The sequence below is a fragment of the Monodelphis domestica genome, chromosome 5 (genome assembly GCF_027887165.1).
Source record: "Monodelphis domestica isolate mMonDom1 chromosome 5, mMonDom1.pri, whole genome shotgun sequence".
NCBI classification, from domain to species: Eukaryota; Metazoa; Chordata; class Mammalia; order Didelphimorphia; family Didelphidae; genus Monodelphis; species Monodelphis domestica.
This window is the reverse complement of record NC_077231.1, coordinates 298,319,873-298,345,737: the sequence shown is the minus strand read 5'-3', so window position 1 is coordinate 298,345,737 and position 25,865 is coordinate 298,319,873. Positions and strand designations below refer to the sequence as shown.

The 25,865-nt window shown below is 42.2% G+C and overlaps 1 protein-coding gene across 3 annotated transcripts in view; it reads right to left on the bottom strand.

Annotated features, from left to right (window-relative positions):
* Positions 1-25,865, bottom strand: part of RARB (retinoic acid receptor beta) — an 865,852-nt gene that overhangs the window by 176,768 nt on the left and 663,219 nt on the right. The window contains exon 1 of one of the 3 annotated variants that reach the window (XM_001369850.4): positions 19,563-20,329. The exons of 1 other annotated variant lie outside the window; for it this stretch is intronic. In XM_001369850.4, the coding sequence (XP_001369887.2) occupies positions 19,563-19,926 (364 nt within the window). In that variant the 5' untranslated portion in view covers positions 19,927-20,329. Of the gene's footprint in view, positions 1-18,636; positions 18,776-19,562; positions 20,330-25,865 lie in introns of those variants that run through there. One more of the 3 variants, XM_007505179.3, reaches the window with a different exon arrangement.

The window sequence follows — 25,865 nt, the reverse complement described above, 5'->3', positions numbered from 1 at the left end:
CTTTTGGGTACCATTGAACCAAAATTTATTCCTGAAACAGAGAAAAAAATTAAACCTTCCCTTCCCCATGAATGTTTTCTGTCATAGGAGACATTGGGATGATACCCTCATAGCAATGTCAATCAATGAATTAAGCATTTTGTTAACTGCCTACTATGTGCCAGGCATTTTACTAATAACTATGAATGCAAAGACAGAATTCAAATCATCCTTGCCCTCAAGGATCTTACATTCTGACAAAAGAAAACAACACATATCCATAAAGACACACAAATAGAAAGGACAGAGTGATTATTGATACAGGAAGTTCCAAATGATAAACTTTACCAAAAAAGGTTCCCGCCTTCCCAATAAATTATGGTCATCAAGAGACCTGAGAGCCCTGAAAGGTTAAGTAATTTGCCCACAGCCCCAAAGCCATTATGCATCAGAGGTAAGACTTGTCCTGGTGTCTTCCTGGCTTTAAGATCAGCTGTCTATTTACTTAGTCATGCTACCTGTCATATAAAAAAATAATATAAAAATTATGCCCCCAAATTAGATGTAGAGTCATTTAGGAGAAAAAGAATTTTAGCAGTTGGCACTCTTTAGAAAAAGGCTTTGTGTCTTTGTGTAAGAGATGATACTTCAAAAAAAAAAAAAGAGATGATACTTCAGATGAGATAAAAGCTAGGGATTCCAAGGAGAAGTGAGGAAGGAATGGGTTCCAGGTAAGGGTGGGAGGAAACTGTGCAAACCCACGGAGATGGGAGATGATGCAAAATAATCTATGAGGGACATTAGGAAAGCCATTATGTTGGCCTATAGATTATGAGAAGGGCAATTTTACAAGAGAAACTTGGAAAGGTAGGTTGGGACCAAGTTGGAACCAGTCAGAGATGCCAAACAATGGAGTTTGGTCCTAATGGTAAGAGGAAGCCATCATTTTATATTAGAAGAAAGGGAAGTGGTCCAGAATGTGCTTTAGGAATCTGACTGTGAAAGACCCTCCAACCCATGTGTCCCAATCAGGCTGGGCAGGAGAAGCAAAGGGCGAGTGACCAACTCAGACCAGAGGGGCTTCCACTCTCTCACCTTTCTGTGACTTCCAAGCAGAAGAGACACTGAGCCAGTCACAGAATTGGACTTATCACCCATGATCTGGGCCAGGCAAGGCTTTGGTGACAAACAGGATGTTAGAACAAAAGGGCGAAAGATTAAAATGGCCACACACTTGTGGGCAGAGTTTCCTTCAAAATCCTCACGGCTAAGTCTCTACTCAGGAAATAGTTTCATCAGAGAAATGTGTGACTTAAAATCCCTTCTCTGCCCACTCGCTCCCCGAAATATCCCCAAATGGGACGGGACCCTTTGGCGGCCATGTTCTTGGAGCGTGTTTAAAAAGGGGAGCTTTGCAGAAGATGCAAACTATAATATAGTATCTATAAGATAAGAAAGATGCATCATGAGTAAGACAATACATAAGAGAACTATACAAAGTATACATACATTTTCTTTATCTACATCAACAATAGGGAGAAACAGGTGCGTTGGGGATGCAGCAACAAATGACTGCCACATTCCAGCCTGCCCTCAGGATTAGTTTCTTGTGGAAGAGTCTCTGCAGCTCCAGATCTTTGATCTCCTCATCATATTCCCACTCTGTGAACACCCCCCGTACTGCCATGAAGGTTATCTCTAAGCACCTCTGACAGTCACCCGATCAGGAATCTTCACTCCGCTTGGAGAATTCCTCCATTCCTTTAATGCCAAGCTCAGATGCCAGCTCTAAGAAATCTTCCCCATGTCCCCGTCCAGCAATGGCTTTCCCCTTCAGGCCACCATCTTGTTTGCACAAGCTCCCTGTAACATGCTCTCTTGAGTCTTATAGTTTTCTGGCTTTGTGTCTTAGCCAGCTTGCAACTATATGTCCATGAGCGCTAGAGTAAGGCTTTTAGCTTAACTTTGTATCTGCCCCAACACCTAACAAGATGCTCTATATGCAAACAGAAGGCCCTTGATAAACAGTGGGATGAAGGAACATTTCTTTTTGGTTTTAAAAATGAATTCATTCAAGGAGGCAGGTAGGTGGCTCAATGGATAGAGTTGGGAGGTCCTGGGTTCCAATCTGGCATCTGACATTTTCTACCTGTGTGATCCTGGGCAAGTAACTTATTTCCTATTGCCTAGCCCTTATCTCAAATTGTTTTTATATCTAACTGAATACAAAATTGGTATTAGATGTAACTGAAATTAAAAAAAAAATTTTAAGATTTAAAATGTAAAAAATATTGGGAAAAACGAACCCATACATAGTACTGATTCTAAGATGGAAGGTAAGGGTTTAAAAATGGATAAATTCAAAAACTCTATAAAGTATCATGGACTTAGTTGGCTTCAAGACAAATGCTTACGTCAAGGCAGTTTACCCAAGCAAACCTGTCCCAATACCTAGACTATCTTCTGCATATTGAAAATGAGAAAGACTGTTCAAGGCTCTCTTGATGAATACTCCTCCTGCTTCTTTTTAATTTATAAAGCAGAAAATTATATCAGCTTGATTTTTATTCAGGCAGGAGAAAAAACATTTCTTTGAGCGATGACTAAAATGATATGACACGATTTTTAAAGAAAAAAAATATATTGAACTTTAAACATTAAAATGAGGGGTGGCTTGGGCTTAGATTGGGTTTAGCCAATGATTCTTGGAGTTCTGATTCGAAAGTAGTCCTTCATGTTAGCTTTTATTTCCAAAGACATTGGGGCTTGTTGTTTAAAAGTAAGCTACTGACAAAGGTTTAATTACTCACATTTATAAAGAGCTAAATCAATTGTACAAAAAATCAAGCCATTCTCCAATTGATAAATGGGCAAGGGACATGGATAGGCAGTTCTCAGATAAAGAAATCAAAACTATTAATAAGCACATGAAGAAGTGTTCTAAATCTCTTATAATCAGAGAGATGCAAATCAAAACAACTCTGAGGTATCACCTCACACCTAGCAGATTGGCTAACATAACAGCAAAGGAAAGTAATGAATGCTGGAGGGGATGTGGCAAAGTAGGGACATTAATTCATTGCTGGTGGAGTTGTGAACTGATCCAACCATTCTGGAGGGCAATTTGGAACTATGCCCAAAGGGCGATAAAAGACTGTTTGCCCTTTGATCCAGCCATAGCACTGCTGGGTTTGTACCCCAAAGAGATAATGGACACAAAGACTTGTACAAGAATATTCATAGCTGCGCTCTTTGTGGTGGCCAAAAATTGGAAAACGAGGGGATGCCTTTCAATTGGGGAATGGCTGAACAAATTGTGGTATCTGTTGGTGATGGAATACTATTGTGCTCAAACTCTTCTCTTTTTACTTTCTAAATGTTCCCCATCAGAACCACAGACTGGCTCTACTGAGGACACAAAGCCAAACACAAAAGATCTCATGGCATTCGTGGCTATTAGGAGATGGAAACACAGTAACCATGTAATCTGGTAGACGCAATACCCTCCCTAACAGGAAAGGAGAGAAGGGGACTATGGGGGGGGGGGGAGACACAGCACAAGACTTTCCTCTGAGTGGCTACTCTTAAAGGGCAAATGCAAATAAGTAACTATTCTCATAAGTAGTATCAGAAAAGAAGGAAGAAGCAGTCTGGTGTGCATTAGAAGAAACAACCAAACAAGCTTTGCTGCTTAACAGCAAATCATTTAGCCTTTTTGAACCTCAGTTTTCTTAGCTATAAAATGGGGACGATAACATTTGCTCTAATTATCTTACTGAGTTATCATTTTTTTAAAATCCTTACCTTCTATCTTAGAATCAGTACTAAGTATTGGTTCCAAGACTGTGGAGTGATAAGGGCTAGGCAATGGGGGTTAAGTGGCTTGCCCAGGGTCATACAGCTAGGAAGTGTCTGAGGTTATATTTGAACCCAAGACCTTCTATCTCTAGTCTTGGCTCTCAGTCCATCAAGTCACCTAACTACGCTTTGTTCATCTCTTTTTAAGCAGAATCATCTGTTCATAGAGATGGAGGCAGAAGCTTTGCTAGTCCAGAGAATGAAAGTTCCACAGGATTGGAAGAAGGCAAACATGATGATTCCTCCTAAAAATAAAGTGAATGGAGTCTGGAAACTGGAGACCAAACAGCTTGATTGGCATAAATATAAAGATTTCTTTAGAAGGATGATTAGTGATGATAAGCAAATATTTAATCAGCACCTACTATGTGCTAGGCACTATGCAAGGCATTGGAAATACATATGCAAGCAATAAAGCCATCCCTAATCACAATGAGCTATCATGAAGAGGTTCAAAATATAGCATCGATGTATAGGATTTTAGGAAGGACATGGGTAACCTGGAAGGAATGAAGAGAATACAATTGTGTGCAGAAATCACTTTAGGTACCATCTGCTGATACCTCCTACCCTAAGATCTCATATATGTGTATTTTCATATATATGTCTATAAACCTGTGTGTATGAAAATGTATATCTCATATATGTATTTATATGTGTAATTCATATCATTTCCCTTGATGGCCTATTAGATCTTTGAGGGCAGAGATCATTTCAGTTTTTTTTTTTAATCTTTGTAATGCTAGTAGCTGGAACAGGGTAGGAAATTAATATTTAAAAATTTTAAATGTAAAAATGTGAAGTTTAAAAATATTTAGCTGATTGTCTAATTGGACAAAGAGCTAGATAAATGTTGGTTATTGTTATTTTTATTCTTTGATTATTCATTAATATGGATAGTGCCTCTACTAGTGTTGATAGCAATTTTTTATTCACTTTTAGCCTATACAATTCTAGGTCACATCTTTACAAATCCTTCCTACATATTCCACCCACTCCTGGACCCTCTCTGCTTCTTAGAATGCTGAAAAAAAAATTTAGCACAGTGCCTGGCACACAGTAGGCACTTAAAATGCTTGAACAACAGTAATCATATTGGAATGGTGATATGCTGAGCTGGCAATATGCTAAAACCTCTGTTTAAAAAAATGAATTGCTATCTAGTCATACCACACTCTAGACTAGCTAGCCAGATCATCTGGAGAGCATCTATAGGTAAAATCACCAAGAGGAGAACAAACAGATTTGAAATGGAACAGATCTGCCAGAGTTTTTGTAGGGATATATTTGCACAGTACTATTACCCCATTTTTATTCTACCACCTCAGAAATATGTGAGGAACTGGCAAGGCCATTTTCTTGCAGAAAAGAACATCTAGAAGATCAAGGTAGACCTAGGCAAATGCCTAGAGAATAGATATGCACTAGAGGTGGTGATTTTTAAAGAGCTCAGGGATTGATTTTCTTTCATTCCTGAGGAGCGTAGGCATTAATTAAGACATGAAACAATGCAAATAATTAGGAAGTTAAGCAAGTATAAAAACATTCTACAAGGGTGTACAATCTCTTCAACTCCAAGAGGGGTTATAATCTAATTCCCCTTTAATCTCAGCAATTGTTTTTCAAGCTATTTCAAAGAAGGGAATATTGCACAAGAATGAAAATTATAATGGATGTTGCTTTTGGAAAAAAAAAAAAGATTGGCCAAGAAGATAACAGCAGCTATTAACCCATAGGTCTCTTTTCTCTTTTCTATAAATCTTTATGAGATTTTTCTAGGCGTGCTTTTATTAAGGGTACTCCTTTGATGAAAACATGAAAAGGGCAAAGCAGTTTCTCAGAAATGATTCTCTCTAGGAGACCATATCTTTATGGTCACACAAGTGATTGAGAAGCATAAAGAATATGAAATCCTTCTGTGATTGTTTTCTTGGCTTATAAATAGCATCTGGCTTCATATGACAAAATATAACCTTGAATATATAAATATTATGTTCTGTGTTTACATGTATACTAATAAATTAATTGACTTGCTTGAAAAATTGGCCTCTTGCAATGGGTCTATGAAATTCGTGTGAGAGCATATTTCCCTGGTGCACTCAGTTGTCCCTTCTAAGAGGCTCATAATCCAACATGCAAACAACCACATATAGTCAAGATAAATTGGGAGATGATCGACAGAGGGAATGCATTTAGGGGATTGGGAATGGGTTCTTTTAGAAGGTGGGACTTGAAGGGTCCCAGGCCTGGGGGACGGTCAGTGAAAATGCCCAGCCAGGAATTCAAGGAGCTGTATTGTCCCATGAGATTCTTTTCTATGCATTGCCATAAATCCTCTAAAGAGGACTTTCTCAAAATGTTGAGACATTTCCTCTCATTTAAAAATAAAAAAGAAATGAAGCACTTTCCTTAAACTTTGTGTCTGTCATCCATCACTTCTGCACCATGACCTGCCCATTTCTTTTTCTGGGATACACACATCTTGGATGGGTATACTAGAGATGAGCAATAAGCAAGGCCGAGAATGAATTAGAACACTATAGACTTCATGGAATTTGAGGAATTACACTGTATTTTCAATGATCTCTTTGCCACAAAATTCCTTTTTTTTAAACAACAATAATTTCCTGTTGATGCCATATGATTAAGAACATGTAATAACACCATCTCAGAAGAATCAGTCACAAACAAACCAAAAAGTAACCAGTAGAAAGACTATGTCCAGTTCATTACCAGAAATAGTTATATAAAACAGATTATCAAAAAAAAAATGAAAATCTACCCAAAGGATCAGAATTATCCTCCTTTGTTCTAGAGGGAAAAAATAAACATAAGAGTGGAAGGTGCTTGGCTTGAGATAAAGGAGGAGTGGAAGGGATTGCTTCATCAGATGCCCTCAACCAAGGGTTAACCATCCACTTGACTCCCTTGTAAAGGAGGTTTCTGTTCCTATATGGCTTAGATTAGATGGTCTCTATGATCCCTTTCAACTCTAAGATTTGTGATCTCACATCAAGTTCGCCACAAGCCTCTTTTCTCTCCAAATGATTTGTGCCCTTTTGAGAGGCAATATTGCTCGTAATGTCCATTTTCTTTTTAAAAAAACATTTTCCTGATTAGCTTAGCATTAGTCTTGGCCGCCATGACAATGGCAAGGAGATCATTTGTTGGTCGGCTGATGTTTTTTCTGGGCATTTTTGTCCTCCTTGTTGTGATGACTTTCCCCATCACTTATATTTATCAAAATAAAGTCAGAATTGACGTTATTACTTTTCCCCAATTTCACTTCTTTTCCCAGCACCCGAATTAATGGAGAGTATTAATCATTCAGGTTGGAGCTCAGTACCTTTTAATGCACTGCTTACTTTGACCCTTGCTCTAACCAGTCAAAGATCTAACTACACAGACTCTTTCTTAAATGATTAATGCTGTAAGTAGTCTGTTAAGTTATAATAAATTTCATTTGTTAATGATAATGTTCAATGCTCCCCCAAACTAGTGCCTTCTGACTCTTTTCTGGAAGAAAATAAAGATGATGGGCAAGTGTGAGGGTACGGAATAATCTGTAAACTTTGTACATAACTTGAACTTTGACCTTTTGAACATAATTAAAAGCATGAACCATAATTTTCAGCATAGATTTCTATCCTCTCTTGAATCCGCTTTTTCATAGAAGTTGCCACTTCTTCTCCAGATATACATATATACATACTCAAAAAACCCAGAAATTTTGAACAAGAATGAAGACTATAATGGATGGTCCCTCCGGGGGTGGGGAGGGAGTCAATGGCCAAGAAGATAGCCTTTGAAATCATTAAGAGAATTTCCTTGGCAGGCTGCGATTTTTGATGAAAACATGAAAAGTGCCAAGAAGTTCCTCAGAGATGATTCTCTATAGGAGACCACATCTTTGTGAACACACAAGTGATATGAATGCCAATGCATATATATCTTGATACACACCTGTATAAGAATAGATGTACATATATCTGATGACCAAATTAAGAAGATCTCACATTATTCATAGACTTTTTTGGCTTCATCCTCTGTGCTAGTGACTCCCATGGTGATCTGTATAGTTAGGCAGCAAAGTGATGGAGGGGAGAGATCTCAGGACCCAGGAATTGGGAAGACCTGAGTTCAAGTCCTGCCTTAGACATTTACTAGCTGTAGGTCTGGGCAAGGCATTCTCATTTCAGGTCAATCTGTCTCATTTTCCTGACTAATAAGGTGGGGATAATGACAGCACCTACTTCATAGGGTTGTTGTGGGGATCAAGTGGGTTACTATTTGCATATATATAGAATTGTGCATATGAATGCCAGGTGTTGTTATTGTTGATATTGTGATGATATGATGATGATGATTCTCATAATGATTCCTTTAAAGGGAGAGATCCCATGAAATACCTCTTAAAAAGAATAATTTTGACTTCTTTATTCATATCTCTAAAGAGAACAGTGAGCCATCCGTCATTTAGCTGCCCTTTGCCATGCTGTTTGTCATTATAAAAAAGTCATTTTAGCTAGAATTAATTTCTTCTAGTAATAATATATCAATGGGATGTTGCTCCGTGGACAAATGGTACCCATTAAGTTTGCTAGCAGTTCAATTGATGCTAGGAGATGGTCTAAACCAGTCTCTAGTCCTCTCCCTTATAATCAAATACCATCACTGTGGAGATGGAAAGGTGGCCTTTAGTACCGGGAGCCAGTTTGTATTTTTTCCAGTTTGGTGGCTGAGAGCAGTTGACTTACCCAGGGTGACATGGCTAGCTAGTGTCTGTTGATGGAAGTGATATGTTGACAAACTCCTATTACTCAAGCTAGGCTGATGGTGCCCCGGCTCACACTCAAAATCTTTCCTGATTGGTAGTAGCTGAGAGAACACATTCTCTGCTGGCATCGACAGTTCTATCTTTCTAGAATCCATACACATCCCCAAACAATGAAGCATTGACTACAATAAGAAGACTATTTTTTTGGAGATGGTGGCTTTTACAATTAGGAAAATGTAAGGGAGGATCACTATTAAAAGAATAACCAAAAACTAACCATTGGAAATAGAGGTGATGGAAAAAGGAAAGGCAACAATGATTTTTTTTTTAAAAGAATAACGAACAGGAAGAATTACCAAAAAATGGGAGGACTCGTGGCCTAATGTAGAGAGGTCAGTCGAACCAAGACTACGACACTAATGCCGAATCCTAATGACACCATCTTAAACCTGGAGAAAATATGACAACCTCCTCCTTTTCAACAACAACAGATTTGAAATGTTGCCTACCTGCCAGAATCCCATTATGGCGGCTGGTTTTGCTTAGGAGTTTTACTTCATTACCGAGGAAGGGACCATTTGGTTGGGGAAATGGGCTAAAACTAGGAATGACTGTGATAATGCCAATGGGCATCAATAAAACTTAAGTCATAATGGGAGATCACAGAGGGGAGGCTATTGCCACCACTGGACCCTACCCCCACTCCCAAAGGTGCATACAAGAACTATTAATGGCCATCTAAGAAATGATGGGGGAGACTGATAAACAGCTGTTTAGGAATAATAGTATAGAACTAATAATTATAATATTAACCTGCCATAATTATTAATATAATAAATTTAATAATTTATTATCAGTTATTTAATATGATTTATTCTAATATATTATAATTATATAAATAGAATTTATATAATAATGCAAATTATTAATTAATAATAAAATAAATAAAATTAATTTAAAATAACTATTAAATATTAAATAAAAATAAATAAAAATGAATATTAATGATAAAATAAATAATAAAAATAAATATTGATTAGTAGAAGAAATGTGGCAACACAGGGGCTAGCCCATCTTCTGGGCATGACTTAAATGGACCTCTGATCTGAGCACAAGGTTAGAATTCTTCATCCTCTGTACTGCTACCCATCCCATGATGACATCAGAGAAATAAAACCCTCCTGAAGGATGTCTGCATTTTGGTCACATTCCAAAAACAATTGTTAAGTTGATCAGTCACATCTGACTCTTCATGACCCTTTTTGGAGTTTTCTTGACCAAGATATTGGAGTGGTTTGCCATTTTCTTCTCTCCCATTTGACAGACGAAGAAACTGTGGCCCACAGGCTTAAATGACTTGCCCGGAGTCACACTGTTACACAAGTGTTTGAGACCAGAGTTGAATTCAGGTCCCGATTCCAGGGCCAGCACTTTATCCATTGTGCCACTTGGTTCCCTTCTCCTCCAAACAAAACCATCATGGATCAACCTCCTTCTGTTTCTTCCATCCCGTAGTGCCTCTAATTCCCTGATCACCTATCTCCACATTCTTAATCTAGCCAGGGTCCTCACCTAATCTCCCTTCTCGGTGTCATTCTCTCTGATCCTCTCGCGTAAAGACAAAAGTAAGTTCTCTTTCTTCTCTCTCCCCCAAAGATTCAGCTTGTATCTCTCCTACCACCTCAACCACGTTCTGCTTTCCACTATAGTTCTCTATGTATTTGTCTCACCTTCCCTCCTAGATCGTCAGCTGTTTGAGGGCAGGAGTCATGTCTTCTTCCTCTCTGTAACCCTTTCAGCACACAGTAGGTGCGCAGTAAGTGTTTTGAAGGGATTTGAGCCTTTCTTCCCGCCCAGAAGCCCTTAAAAGGCATCATTCTCAAGGTACCAAAGGGGTGTGGTGGGGTCCTTCTTTTGCCTCCTTCTTCCACTCTTCCTGCAAAACCAAACTGGGTCATCCCGTCTCCCCTTTTCCATGATTTCCTCTGATAAGCAGGGCCCCAGTGAACAATTAAAGCTTTCAATAAATAACCTGTAAGCACATTCCTTTGATTTACTGTTATTTGATACAGCAGTTAGTTTCAATGGGGCAGTTAATATTGATTACATAAAGTACTACAGACAAACAGGAAACAGTTCCAGAACTCCATGGGTTATTACTCTTTATCTGCCAGTCATCTGGGTTACTTGTAATGGCAGTGAAATTTAAAATCAATAATAACAATTAGTGTTCTGTACACCAGGAGGGGTGAATCATGTGAATTATAAAATCAAAGAAGAAGAGGGCCATAAATGGAGAGAGATGCCATTCCCCCTGGCAAAGGTCTTTGGTGGAAACCCTTAGAAAAGGCAAAGGGAGAGTGAGAAAGGGGCCGGAGGAAGCTGTGACAACAGCAGAACAGGTGGGGAAACCCACCTGGTTTTCCCGGGGGAAGGGGGGAAATATACAAAGGCTAAAAGCGATCTAAACATGTGTTGACTAACTTATTAAAATTAATGGCAGTGGCAATTGACTTCCCGGGAAATATACCTCCAGCTACCTTTTTGGGCTTCAAATCCTTATGCATTCGTCGGGACTGTAATGAAATTGGAAACGATGGCTTTTCGGCTCGATGGCACCACGACGGTAATGTCGAGATAATTAAAATGCAAAGCAATAAGAGAAATGTTTCATCATTAAACTGTAACCAGCGCTCTCTGTGAAATCAGCCATTCCAAAGACTTGTTTTTCATCAATTATTTGTTATTTATCTGATGTAAATATAAGGAGGACTAATTAAAATGTATGGCTTCTTCGGCAGCTTCTTGTCATTAAAGCCAATGAAGGCATTCTGAAGACCATAATGAAATAATTATGTTTGCCTTTAAGAATTCTCTTCCATAACACATGGCGGGACTGCACTAAATTAAAACATCAGGAACGAAATTTCACTTGCATCTATTTCCATTTGAGTTAATTACGCCCCCAAGCTTTCCAATAGACCAGGCCCTAAAAATCTTTTGAACCGGCCTCCACAACAGCAGCCTTTTATAATTATGGTCTTTGATGATGAGACAAAGGTACTGTAGCCTGAAAGCTTTCATATTTCTGCAAGGGCTTTTTTTTCTCTTTCATTCCTAACAACATCAAGTCCCCGTTTACTGTTGAAAGCTCGGTAAATTGGGATAGATGGGGTCCAAATCTTCATTTCCACTCAGCTAACAGAATCATTTAATCTAAGGACGCCTCATCTACATCATTTCCACCAAAGTGGTTCCATAGATTATATTTCTGATCTGATAAAATTTGACTTTGCAGAAAGCACGAGGGAAATCGGCAATAGATAACCAAGTAGATCTGAGTCATGTTGAGAAAATAACTCCCGTCCTGACACCCAAAGGAATAAAGGAAATGTCTCTGGCCTTGACGACATCGGTTTCTAATCTATACGATGGACAGTATTTCCAGAACGGGGGTCTGGAGATCCCGGGGGATTCTTCATGGATTCTCTGCCGTTCCATTGCCATTATACAACCCCCTGTCAAAGAGACCTTCAGGGGACAAGGAATCGGGTGCAGGGGCCGAGAAATAAGAGGTGGGGATCCAAAAGGAAGGACTGGGTAAGAGGCGTCACTAGGGGCTCCAGCGTTTGTGACCAGGACAGAGAAACAGCCTGGAAGCTGCTAAAATGGGGCCAGAGAAGGGAGGCTGCTGTGCCCATGTGAAATCAGCCTAGAATAGATCCTAGGAATCTGTTCTGACAAGGAGAATGCTGTCAGTTTCCCTCATCCGCATTTAGGTAGCTAATCCATGTCGGTCTACGTGGAAAATAGGTAGTAAACAGCAGGCTGTCTTACCAGGAACCACCTAGAAGAGAATGGCAGCTGGGGGATAGGCAAGGACACGAGATATGGCGGTCATTACCAGTCTGGAATTTGCTTTGATTCATCTCACTCTTTCCCTCCTTCCAACCTCTAAGCTCTATTTGGAGAAAATGTCCTTTTACAGTAAATGGCAGGATGATGAACCCCACCTGCCGGCTGAAATTCCTTCCCTCTAGACAGTCTCACCTATTAGGTGTGTGTGTGTGTGGGGGGAGCATCTCCTCCTTGAAACTCTGCCCCCAAGAAGAGAAGGCATTCAACCAAGCCACTAATACTTGGCAAGATGCTCTCTCCTCTCCCTGTCCAGACGGGGTTCACCGGGCTGCTCCCCCTGAATGACCCTCCTGCAGCTCCGCACCCAGCCACAGCCACCGAATTCTGCAAAGCCACTGCCAGCAGAGCTCTGGATCCTGCACCATTGACAGCTCCAGCCAAGGATTGTGTCTGCACCAGGCCTGGCTCTCCTCTGCCAGAGGAGGAGGAGGATCTGCAATGTTTCTAACTTTGTTTTCCTTTCCTTCATAATGGATTACACACACACACACACACACACACACACACACACACACACACACAGACTTATGCTTTTTAGAGATAAGATAATGATGCCCCAGGAATGAGGCCATAATGTACTTGATTGATACAGCATATTATTAGACCTTGCAGATGGCACATGGTATCTCATCTGCTCTCTGATAAGTTACTTTGGTTGAAATTACCTACATATCACTATAGTAAGAAGACATTGATTAACCTGTAATCCTCAATTAACCTTTTCTTTCCCCTCCTCTTAAATTCACCCCTTAAGAAAACAGACAGATGACAATACAACCAACCTATATCTGTGATTTCTTCTTTCTTCCTTCTTTCTCTCTCTCTCTCCTTCTTTCCTTTTTTCTCCTTCCTATCGTTTTACTTTTCTATTTTTTCCTTCTGTTTTCCCCTCCTATCTTCTTTCTCTTTTCCCTTCATTTGTCTTTCCTTCCTCTCCTTTCTTTCCTTTGCATTTCCTTTCTCTCCTTTCTTTCTTCCTATTTTTTCTCTTTTTTCTTTCTTTCCTATCTCTCTTTCTTTCCTCCTCCTCTTTCTTTCCCTCTTTTTCTCTTTCTTTACTATCTTCTCTATTTTCCTATATTTTCTCTCTTTCTTTCCTGTCTTTTCCTTCCTATTCTTCCTTCTTTCCTGCCTCCCTCCTTCCCTTTCTGTCTCTCTCTCTCTCTCTCTCTCTCTCTCTCTCTCTCTCTCTCTCTCTCTCTCTCTCTCTCTCTCTGTCTCTTTCCAGACTGCTTGAATGTAAAGATGTCTGGATTGTAGTCAGAAAGTCTGTGCTGGAATCTCCAGCTCTTACCACCTCGTATCATCCTGGACAATTCACTATATACTTCCCTGGACCTCAGTTTCCTCATCTATAAAGTTAAGAGAACTAGGCCAAATGATACCTGAAATCACTTTCATCTTGAATTCTATGATTTACAATAACTAAATTCTCAAGGCTCAGTTTCTTGAGATGAAAAACAAGGGAATTAGAGCAGAAGATGATCAAAGTTCCTTCTAATGCTAACCATGGTGATCCCATGACTTCTGGGGTTTATCCTAGAGTCAGTATATACTCAGGATAATCTCTTTCACTTTGTATGGGCTACAAATCAGAGAGTAAGTGTCACAGAGGAGATAGAACACTGGGCCTGGAATCAAGAAGGCCTTGGTTCCAATTCTATCATAACCCCTTACTAGCCGTGTGATAATGAACATCTCATTGAACTATTCTGAACCTCAGAATCTTCATTTATAAAATGGGGACAACACCTCCTATAGGGTTGTTCTGATGCTCAAAAGAGAGAATGTGTAAGAAGTGCTTTGCAAACCTTATAGCAATAATACAAATGTGAGTTACTATTGCTCTATAAGAATCATTTTCAAAATGAAGGCTCAAGGGGAAAGAGAACACTCAAATTTAAAACACAATTCTATTCAAATATCTCACATATTGAATCTGAAAAAATGGACTGAATTATTGGAATTATATTCACTGAGGGTTGAAACAAACAGGATTTTCTGATTAGCCCATATTCAGTTAACCAGAATGTTCAATCAACCAGAAAACCCATCCCCAAGCATCTCAGCTAATTGAAGGTTAGACTAATGAATTTATAGTAAAACATTTAAAGTGTAAACACTGATGATTAAGCAGGAGGGAATTAGCAGGAACATAAAATTCATCAAGAAACTCTTCTAGAAAATACACACACGCGCACACGCACACACACACACACACATGATGAAGGTTTCAATAAACTTGAACCAGTATTTCCATTTTGTAATTGAGTTTTATAGATACTTTTTTTTAGTATCTTCCTTTTAGTCTCTTCCTTCCAAATGAGAGTAATTTCCCAACTAGAAATTCAGATTCCCCATCCAAAATTCCATCTTTCCTTCCTTTCTTCCTTCTGAATTAAAACCTGGTTAAAAAAAAAAAAACAACTCCAGGGGGTCAGACAGGAATGCTTTTTTAGACATCTGTGCTGTGGACTGTTCCCAGAGGGCCTTGGACCCAGTGTACATTCCATAAGTGTTGGAGGGAGGTGGGAATGGGAAAAAGGATGATGAAAATAGGATTATAGATAGAGCTCAAAGGAAGGAAGAGACTATCCCATTTATTTTTTAAATGAGGTTAAATGATTTACCCTAGGTCATACTAGTAGCAAAGTCATAGCATCATATTTCTAGAATTTGAAAAGGAACTCAGGGCCCATTCAGTCAATACATGTCGTCTTTTTTAACAGATGAAGAAACCTAGACCCAGAGAGGATAAGTAAATTCCCCATGGTCACACAGTAAACACACAGACACATGATTAGATCTAGCTGCCTTCTTTTTCCAGATGAGGAACCTAGAACCCAGACAGGTGAATTCTCTTGCTTAAGGGCACATGGATAATAAGTAGCAAAAGCAAGATTCAAACCAATGGTTCTGTCTCCAAATCCAATGGCATTTCCATTTCATCACTCTTTTGTGAAAGCATGGGAAGAGAAGGAAAAGAAGAAAAGAGGACAATGAGATGTTATTTCTCTTTCCTTCTCCATATCCCCAGGTCTTGAATGCAAGGAATTCCAGTGATCCAGAAGAATATAATGTATAAAAGCCAATCTCCCTTCTTAGATCCCCCTCTTTCCCTTAGAAGGAAAAATTAATGAAAATATTTCTCAGCTAGATCTTGGAAGAAAATGAAAACATTTCCCCATTAGGAGGAAAATAGAATGGTCCATTTCTGGACAGATTTTGAACCTCAAAGTGTCTGCCCTTTCCAGGCAGCCCATCAGAAGTCTAGTATCACTCTTGACAAGTCAGGAGGCCTGAGTCCCAAGTTAGCTGGTTCTGCAAACCTCAGATCTTGGAGTTCAAGGGTCCCATGCCAAGGGAAATTTGAGTCTCCATGGAAATCTCTACTTCTCCTATTCCCTCCCTCCCCATCCTGAATTCTTTTGGCTTCATGAAAAACAATAAAGTTAGCAACAATCTGTCCATCAAAACTGCAGATCAATGAAAACTACCAAATGATCAATTTATACAACTGTTTGCATTATTAATGTCCATAAGGATTTTTTTTTCTTTAATCCCCAACAGGGAAGGAAAACTTTGCTACCTTACAAGGCTGAACCTCTTCTGCTTTGGTTTCTAAACACACCCTGGCTGGGCTGCCTTTCAGGTTTCAGCCAAAGTCCCTTTTCAAGGGCTTCTCCTATTTCTGATGGTATGAGCTTCTACACTCATGTTGCTGAGAAGCAGAAAATTATACCCTACTTTAAAATAACAGCGAAGCCTTTGCTAAGAAGTGTTTGGTTCAAAACTGCATTTGGGAGGGAAGCTCGCTGTCACACTGAGCACATCCAATTTGGATGTTCAGACCCCATTTTCAATCTCCCAATGACAAGATTTAGAAACTTTTAAAGTTTAGAAATTAGGTCATGAGTCTGGAGGGAAAGGTCTTTTCTCATCCTATGACAGTATGTCTTTTGAATAGACAATCCTTCCTTTTTCAGGGGCAAAATTCCCAAGTCAAAGAAAATGATCTCTGAACTCTTTTTACCAGGTTAGCAAAAAGTCTTAACAGTTTTTGGTTGTAAAACTGACCAGGAAACTGACTCAAGGAGTTGTCCCAGCGAGGAATCCACTGAAACTAACTATACTTAAATCTACAAGATTTCAGCATTCAGATGAAAGTAACCAGGAAACTGACTCCCAGTGCTGAGTCCACTGAAACTGACTACACTTAAATCTACAAGATTTCAGGATTCATATGAAAGTAACCAGGAAACTGACTCCCAGTGCTGAGTTCACTGAAACTGACTATACTTAAATCTACAAGATTTCAGGATTCATATAGGGACATTGAAAGAGAGAATTAATAAATTTAGCAAACATCTGGAGAGCAAGCATTCCCAAGATCATTCCACAAGGCATAGGGAGAGAAACCTAGCAACTTTGCCCCTAGGAAGGACCATTGTTCCAGGGCAATTGGGGAGGCACTGGCAGCTTCCATTTCCTCAGTATCCACCTAAGCCCAGCTCTGCATTTTTCCAGCGGGGCAATTCAGAGGCCCTGGGCCAACAGCTGTCCCGAATATCATTTTTCTGTCTTAACAAAAAAAAATAATAAAAAATAAAAAAAAGAGGGGAGGGTGGGGGAAGGAAGGAGGGAAGCATCTAACGAGTTAACTTCTCATTTGTACTGTCCTTGGGACTTTTAATTTAATAACTTGGGAGGGAATCTTTCCTTCCTCCCCTCCAAAAAAGCCCTACAACGGAATGACTGGGGAATGAGCCTCCAGTTCCTTTCAGAATTTGAGCCTGGTCTCTAGAATTTAGAAGAGGAAAAGTCTGCCCAGTATTTTCTTTGTCCGAAGGGTCCAAACTGTTCGTTAAGGAAAAGAGGATTTCTTTTTGGTGTGGGCATTCATAAAACAAAAGGTTTTACCAGGGAAGGGGGACGAGCCTGCAGCTCTGCAGCCTAGCTCACTTTGCAGCCGCTCTAACCCAGATGCTATTTTGATAAGCTTTCATCCATAGATAGGACTGGTACTGTGGTTGCAAATGGGACTAGGGCACACTTATTAGAACGCTATCTTCACCATTACAGCTTTGCAAACAGTTAAGACGGAGCTTTGGGACGATAAGAAAATTTGTAGAGCTCAGCTAATATTTTAAAGGTCCTTCATTTTCCCTCCAGCCAGGAGACTTAACCGTCCTAGAGGACCGATCAGACGAGTAGCTAAAAAAGGGGTGTGGGGTGTGGGGGGAGACACACTGAAATTCCTGAGATCCCTTTGTCCAATTTCTTTATTTACTCTTCCTAAAGCAAGCCTCTTTGATTAGCTGGACTTCGCGGTTATCAACACTCCCCTCTTATCTGCTGGCCCTAGGCGAATGACACTTTTACCAATAGCCCTTCCCAGATAAGGCAAATCCTATGTTTAACTTGGGCTAGAGCAAACAAAGCATTTTTTCCTTCTCCAACAACTTAATAGGCAAGTTTGGGGTCAATTACCAAACGGGAAAAACTATCTGTAAAAGCTTTATGGGGTCTCCTAACTTCCCGAGGGTGCACCCCCACCCTGTGGGGATCTAATTCCCTAGCCGCAAAATTCTTTGCATCCGGGCTCTCTTAGCAATTTAAAAAATGAAGAAGTTTCAGGGATTCCCAGGACGGGCTCTTGTTATTGCTAAGGGGGCTCGGTTGCCAGTGGGGGCCCATTGGAAGACCTGGGGGTACAAGGGCAAACCTCGAGGTTCCTGGGGAGAGAAAAAGCCCGTCACAAAAGAAACTGCATTTCAGAAGGAGCTCTGGTGGGCAGAACCTTTTTTTAGGGGGGGGGTGCGGACGAAAGAGCAGAAAGGGGGGCATGAAGCAGTTGCAGATTCTTCTCCATCCCACTCCCGAGATTCCCTGGGGCTGGGTGCCAGCCTGATCCTTGAAGCCAGAAAAGTTTAAGAGGAACTTTAAAGCTAAGATTCCCCCCCCCCCAAAAAAAAAGCACTCCGAGAACCAGCTACATTTCCCTTTAGGGAGACTTCGACCCCCTTGGAAAACGGGCTGAAAATGTGGATGTGGATCCCCAGGCTGAGGTTCCAAAGGAATGTCAAAGAAAGTGCTAAAAACACCTTTTGATAGATAGCGCGGTAGTCCATCTAAATCAGTGTCAGGGCGGGTGAAGCATCCAGCAGACTCCCCGTGGCAGGGGCTCGGAGGTGGGAGATCCCCGTCCTCCTGGTCATTTCTCAAGCTCCAGGCCCGGCTGTTAAAACCCGCTACTGTGAGCTTCGGCCGCGCCAGTGTGTCAGGATCAGATAACCAAATAGTCAATACAAGCAATTTTTTTTTAAACTTGGCTACCAGGCACAAGGGTTTCCTCCCCCACCATCCCCGCTCCCTTCCATCCCCCCCTGCCTGAAGCTCCAGATATGGAAATAATTGATGGCCCAACACAAGGGGTGTTCGTGGCCGGGAGTCTTCTAGCAAAACAGCGACTTCTTAGAGCAACAAAGTGAACCAGAAAGTTGGCGGCAAGGTCAGAGCTAAGAAATATTGCCTTTTGCAAGCAAAGGCAAACAGGAGGGGGGGGGGGGCGCTCCCAGGGCGCTCGCTTTCCATGAACTCCCAAACCGGAGTCTGGGAGAGGGACAAACGCTATTTGCATTACTCTGCACTCTTGGGTCATCCCCAAGGCTGGAAAAGTTAGCGCTCCCTGCCTGCTGCCTGCCTGCCTACTTCGGAATTCAGAAATGCAGGGAGAAAACCTGTCAGTCTGTCCATCTCTCTCTCAGTGGCCTCTCTTTGCCCAAATCTGAAACTCTGCCCCAGCGCCGCTTGGATGCGGCCAGGGGAGGCAGAGGGGACTCCAGGCGCCGTGCGGGCTCTTTTCTGCTGCGGGCACGTCGCTCCTCCAGGATTAAACAAACCAGCCCTTTGTCCTAGCAATTACATCTTTATTGCATGCAAGGAGGCGTGGGGGCGGGGAGGGGGGACACGCGCACACACTTCCACACACCTGGAGAAACACACACACACAGAAAATCGCGGGACCTACATTGAGCAGTGTGCCGGCGTTGCCACTCTGTTTGTGTCAATCCACTGAAGCATGCTTTGAGCGCTTTCTCCTGGAGCATGCAAGAAGACGGGCTCGCAGTATAGAAGTCCAGGATTTGCCCAGGGCTCACTGCGAGAACATCCATACAGTCAAACATGATCTCTCCCCTCTCTCTACAGAATGTCTGCAAAAGTGCTTTCTCCTCTAGGGGCGGAGAGGCAGGAGGCACGGGAGAAGTCCACCCAACTCCATCCAACTCTGCCCCGTTCTTGGCACGCCGGGCTGCTGGTCCTTTTCCCAGACCCGAATCATGAATTATGACAGACAACACCGCTAAAAGCCTGTAATTGATCCGAATGGTCATTTACCATTTTCCAGGCTGCTCAGCCAATCCAGCGGGGCGGGGGGGATCGGGGCCAATGCCAAGGGCCGGGACTGGGGAAACGCCCCCAGAAACCCCCCCGGATCCACGCACGGTCCTCAGCGGAGGCCGCCTGCGGAGCTCTGGACCAGGCGGTCCCGGTCCCCGGAGTCCCGGTCCTCCAGCGCCTCGGATGGGGGAGCCTCGGGTCCCCCCCTTCAGCAAAGAATAGATCCTTCTGCTTCTGAACAGCTCACTTCCTACTCCTTGTGTCACCCAGAATGAAAGATTGGATTGCCTAATATATGCGAGTGAACTTTCTATGAACCCTTCCCAGGCTGCTAACCTTCAAATGACCCAACTAGTCTGACATCACCAACTCCCAGGATTCTCACACAGCTTAAAATCGCCCTGCAGCCTTGCAAAAGCAGCCAGCCAGGCTGCAGGCAGCCACGGGCGGCGGGCGGGATCGGGGGCTCCTGCCCACCCCTCACCTTCCGAAACAATGCCACAACTAAGGGCCTGCCCCCACCCCTGCCCCCTCCCACCCTGCTCGCGGGCCTCCCCCCCCCCCTTTTTTTAAATGGGAACAGAAACCGCAAAAAGGTTGCCTCTGGCTCCCGTTGGGGCCGAGGCTCCTCTCCCTTTATGCTGGATTTGTGGTCTCCCCCTCCCACCCTCCAGCCCGGGTGCGCCCCTCGCTCGGCTAAATGCCTTGCAACTTCGGTATTTCCCCGCTCCCTAGGAAGCGAGACAGCCGCCGCCGCCGCCGCCGTCCCCAAGCGATTGTAAAACCGGGGATCTCCCTACACGATCTCTCCTTTCTTTCGGTCCTTCCGGGCATCTCTCGGTCCCCCTGGAGTCCCCCCGGGGAGGGAAACGCCGGCACACTGAGCGGATTCAGTCGTTCGTCCGGAGATCCCTCCCCGACCCATAGCAGGCAGGGGAGGCAGCCAAATTAGCCCAGCCCCCTGCTGCCCTCTGACCCGGGGTCGGGGTCGCACGCACCCGTCACTTTCGGTGCTGGAAGGGAGAGGGAGAGGTCGAAAAGCCCAGCAAGCAGCCAGCATTTATTAAACGCCTCCTGGATACCCGGCGCGACGGCGCTCAGCCCAGCACGGGACCAAAGCAGGGAGACGCTTCTCCTTTTCCCCGGCTAAAGAGATTTTTTCCCCCAAGCCCCCTGGTTGTAAGAATTTGAACCCGCAACCCACGACTCCAAAGGCGGTCTCGTTTTCAGCTCCACCTCATTTCTAAGTGAAGGACAAACCCGAGAGATCCATTGGCTGGTCCCAGCATGCCCAGGCACCGACGGGATTCCTGAGCTCAAATCCAGAACTGTTTGCCTTATACGAGGCGGAACTGCAGTCTGGGTCATTTTACGGAGAAGTAAACTAAGGCAGGGAAGTTTCCGGGCTGAGTTAACCTCCCGATACTCAGCTCGCACTCGTGACCCCAAGTCATGTTTGTTTACAGACAAACCTTTAGAAGGAAAGATACAAACTAGACATTTGGGGGACTGTAGCAAAGTCTGAACCTTGCTTTGTAGCTCAACAAACATGAGTGTTTTATTTTTTTATTTTTTGTATTTTAAAAGACCAGACTGGGTGGGGCAGTGGGAAAGCAATGGGTCTGGAGTCTGAGGATTGGGGGTTCAAATGTTGCCTTAGGCACTTCCTAATGACCCTGGGCAAGTCACTTCACCCCCATTGCCTAACCCTTACCACTCTACTGCCTTGGAGCCAATACACAGTATGGAAAGTGAGGGCTTCTAAAAATAAATAACTAAACAAACAAACAAACAAATAAAAGTAAATATGGGGCCCAGGAGGTTAGTGTACCCCAGCTCTGCTCCCCTCAGAAAAGTTGCAAAGTGATCTCTGAAGGGTTGAGAGGAAAGCATGTAATGGGGCCCAGTGGTCCAAGATCCCTTTTTAAAGAGCTCTGGTTACACTTCCCAGCATACCCTCTTGATATTAAGATAAATGAATGATACAAAAATTAATTAATCAACAAATAAATAAACAAACAAATGAGTGAATGACTAAATAAACAAATCAATTAACAAATAATAAAGGAGTGAATGAATGAATGAATTAACAAATGAATAAACAAACAAATGAATGAATGAATAAAAGGAGATGATGCTGAGGCTTCTTGCTCTGGGTGGCTTGTATACAACTACCATTTTGTGAGAGAGCTTTTTAGGAGGCACTTCTGGGATGGGAAAAGATGCCCTTTTCCCAGCTTCCTGATGCCCAGACCTTAACATATTCTCATTAAGATCATTGAAAAGCCATTTCTAAGTCACCCCATAGTAAACGTACACCCCTGAATTTTGTTTGAACAATCCCCTCCCGATCCCTATCCAAGTTCCATGGAAAATAGGCTCCCGTGGCTTTAAATGATGGGCTTACTGGATGGAGAGCTATTGGACAGGTGACAAAAAGCAGCCATGTCTACAATGCACTAGGAAGGACTTCAGTTGAACCATCTCAAGACCTTGAGATTTCTACCTCAGATGTCACAAAGGGAAAGTTGGGGAAATGTTCTTTCTTCCCTAAGGGAGATGGGGAGGGGCTTTCCAAAGGGTTTTGCCCCCATCCTTGTAGGAACAGGAATGTAACAGAGAACCTGGGGGAAGGTCTTTTTCTAATCATAAAAATCTATGACTCTTCTGGTTAGACTATAGATTGAGAGCTGGAAGGGCCTTGAGAGGTTGTCTGATTCAAACCAATTATTTTACAGATGAGGAAACTGAGACCTGAATGTGCCCCAAGCTACCAGACTAGTCAGTGTCCCAGTCAGGATACGCACCCAGGGCTTCTGATTCCAAAGCTAAGATGTAACACGAGATCTTAGTTCTTGAATAAGAGAAATCATGACTTCAGTGGTGTCATCTCAAGAGGCTAGAGATATCACACTTCCCCAATTGCTTCATGAGAAAAGGGGGAAAATAACACCCCCCTAAATTAAAGTGTGTTTTTACCATGAAAGGGAATTTCTGGAATGTAACTCAAAACTCTCCTCTCTCCAACTTCCTTAATTCTTTTGAGGGCACCACTGCCCACCCACCCATCCATCCATCCATCCATCCATCCATCTATCCATCCATCCATCCATCCATCCATCCATGAAGTCAGCACTTCCTTTTCTCTCCCTCCAAAGCCAATCAGTTGCTATCTTCTTAATTTTAATACCGTGTATTGGTTCTAAGGCAGAAGATCGGTAAGGGCTAGGCAATGGGGGTAAGTGACTTGCTCAGGATCACACAATTATGAAGTGACTGAGGCTAGATTTGAAGGCAGGACTTCCCATCTCTAGGCATGGCTCTTGGTCCCCCCAAATCACCTAGCTAGCCCCCAGTTGCTAAATCTTGTCAATTCTGCCTTCACCACACCTCCCAATGATCCTCCCCTTCTCTCTACTCAAAAGCCCCCTCATTCAGAGCCTCATCACCTCCCATCCTACCCTCCTCATCATTCTCCCTACCAGAGCCAAATTGATCATCCCAAAGCCTAGGTCTGAGAATGTCACTCCTCCCTGATCAAGAGAGGAAAATATCACATCTTTATTTTCACTAACGTCTAACTTATTTAGTAATTTTAGTCCCATCTGGTTCTTTATGACTCCATTTGAGTTATTCTTGGCAAAAATACTGGAGTGGTTTGCCATTCTTTTCTCCAGCTTATTTTGAAGATGAGGAAACTGAGGCAAAGAGGGTTAAATGACTTACACAGGGTCTCACAGCTAGTGTTTGAGACCAGATCCTTCTAATTAAAATTCATCATTTCCTTCCATTAAGAATGTAGTCAAGAACCCACAGACAGAATAATGGTAGCCACAACGCTGTTGCCAATAGAAATCATAGCTATCTCCATCTCCCATTCTACTTGTGGTAACTATCTCAAAATATCATTTCTGCTTATCACTGTTTCAAAATGATTCTAATTATGATACTGGCTGTTGGATCACACGTGATGGCAGTCTCATTTTCTATAGACCATATTTCAATACCATTTCATTCTTTTACAGCGTAAGTTCCTCAAGAGCGGGGACTGTCTTTTTCTTCATTTTGTTCCCCCTTTCTCCCCTCTCACTTAGCCCGCCCGGTGCCTGGCACATAGGAGGTGCTTAATAAACATTTATCGATTGGTCGGTCCATTGGTAGTTAGCTGTCTTTGTAATTCTCAGGATTTATTTTATGCACTTAGAAACCTGATTCTGAGAAGGGATCCATGATACAAAAAACCGAAGAAGCTCTGTTCTAGACTGCCCTCACAGTCCTACCCTTCAAGTAGTCTGTGTCCTCATCCTGGTCTTCACATTGGACATTCTGCCTCCTACATCCATGTCTTCGCACAGGGCGTCTTCCATGACTGGATGCCCTTCTTCTTCATCTTCCTGGCTTCAAATCCCTAGTTCTTTAAGGATCACAGTAAATACACTTTCTTCCAAAGGGACTTTCTGGATTTTTCTCTTTTCTCCTATTCTGATGTGTGTGTCACACACACACACACACACACACACACACACTCATATTTGTATTTCCTCCTCAGTGGAAGTGCTCTCCCCAAGGGAAGTGTCAGCTCTCTGAGGGCAAGAACGATTCTGTTTGCAAAGAGTTTCTCAGCACCTACCCCATGATAGGTGCTTAAATAAATGCTCATTGAACTGAACTGAATTCTTGGAGTTTCTCCAAAATACAGAGGGCTCCATGGCCACTTTGGAAATGAAAGGCCAGTAATTTGCACTTAAATACTTGTGAGTAGAATAAGATGGCTTTTTCTTAATGCATCGATATTAGGGAGCCAATTTATCATTTTCCATGATGAATTAATTATGCTTATTACAACAGTTACTATTATTGATTAACCCAAGGATGAATTTATTGAAACCGTCCCATGATTTAGTAATAGACTATTTATCTCTTTTGTGAGAAGGGATTTTAGGTCTTTTATTTCTTCCCAAATCTTTCCTCTTGCCCAAATTCCTCCTCTTGAGCCAAATTAAGGGAGAGGCACCAGAATAAATCACGATGATCAAACCATTAACTAGAGATCATTTCAGGCTAAAAATCCATGAGTGAAGAGTGAATAACTGCCTGGTTCATTTGTCTAAGATGAAACGAAAACTGTTAGCGCACGTTTTAAATACTCGCTAAATTCTAAGCTTCAAATAAGAATGAGGTGCACTCAGCCCGTCCCCTTTGGGAGTCAACTTGAAATAACATTCCCTGACCCCAACCAACTCATTTCTCCATTTCTGTGTTTCATGAACAGCTCGACAAACTTTATGACAAAAGTCTTCTTGACGACAAATGCCAAAGCTAAAGTTAGAACCGGTGAGAGAAACCCATTCTGTTTCTGAGTTACAGTATTATTTGTCAGAGTGACATAGCACATTTGAAACCCATAATCATAAACCGAAAATTTATCGCCCAAGTTCGGGGCCTACATCTGTTTTTCTGGGTTTCGTACAGCCATTATCCACTGGACAGTCCGGAATGAAGGCCCATGAATCACGCTCCATAAGCACGTTGGAACCGAAGGGCCGTGAGGAGAACGAGAACCCTCGTGCCACAGCAGCTTTCCTGACGGCCTTGCTCGAAATTGGTCGAAGGCTCTATGATGTCTAAATAAAAAGGCTTTTCACAGGCTCAGGCTTATCCATCTCGGGCCACTGGGATGAGGCACAAGGCAGGCAAAAATGAGGGCAGCTCACTGAAAATAAAAGCAGGGGGCGGCTGCTAAAATATCCTCTGCTTCTTTACATGTGTTTTACCCTTAATCCCATCTAAACCCCTCTTGCTGGAATTGTGACAGCAGACTAAATGGTTAGTAGTGAGTGATGGGTGTGTTTAAGCAGTGAAAACAGAAAGAGAGCCTCGCCGTGTTTTCCCTGAATTCTAGGCAAGTGCCGACACTGAGATCTCTCCTTTG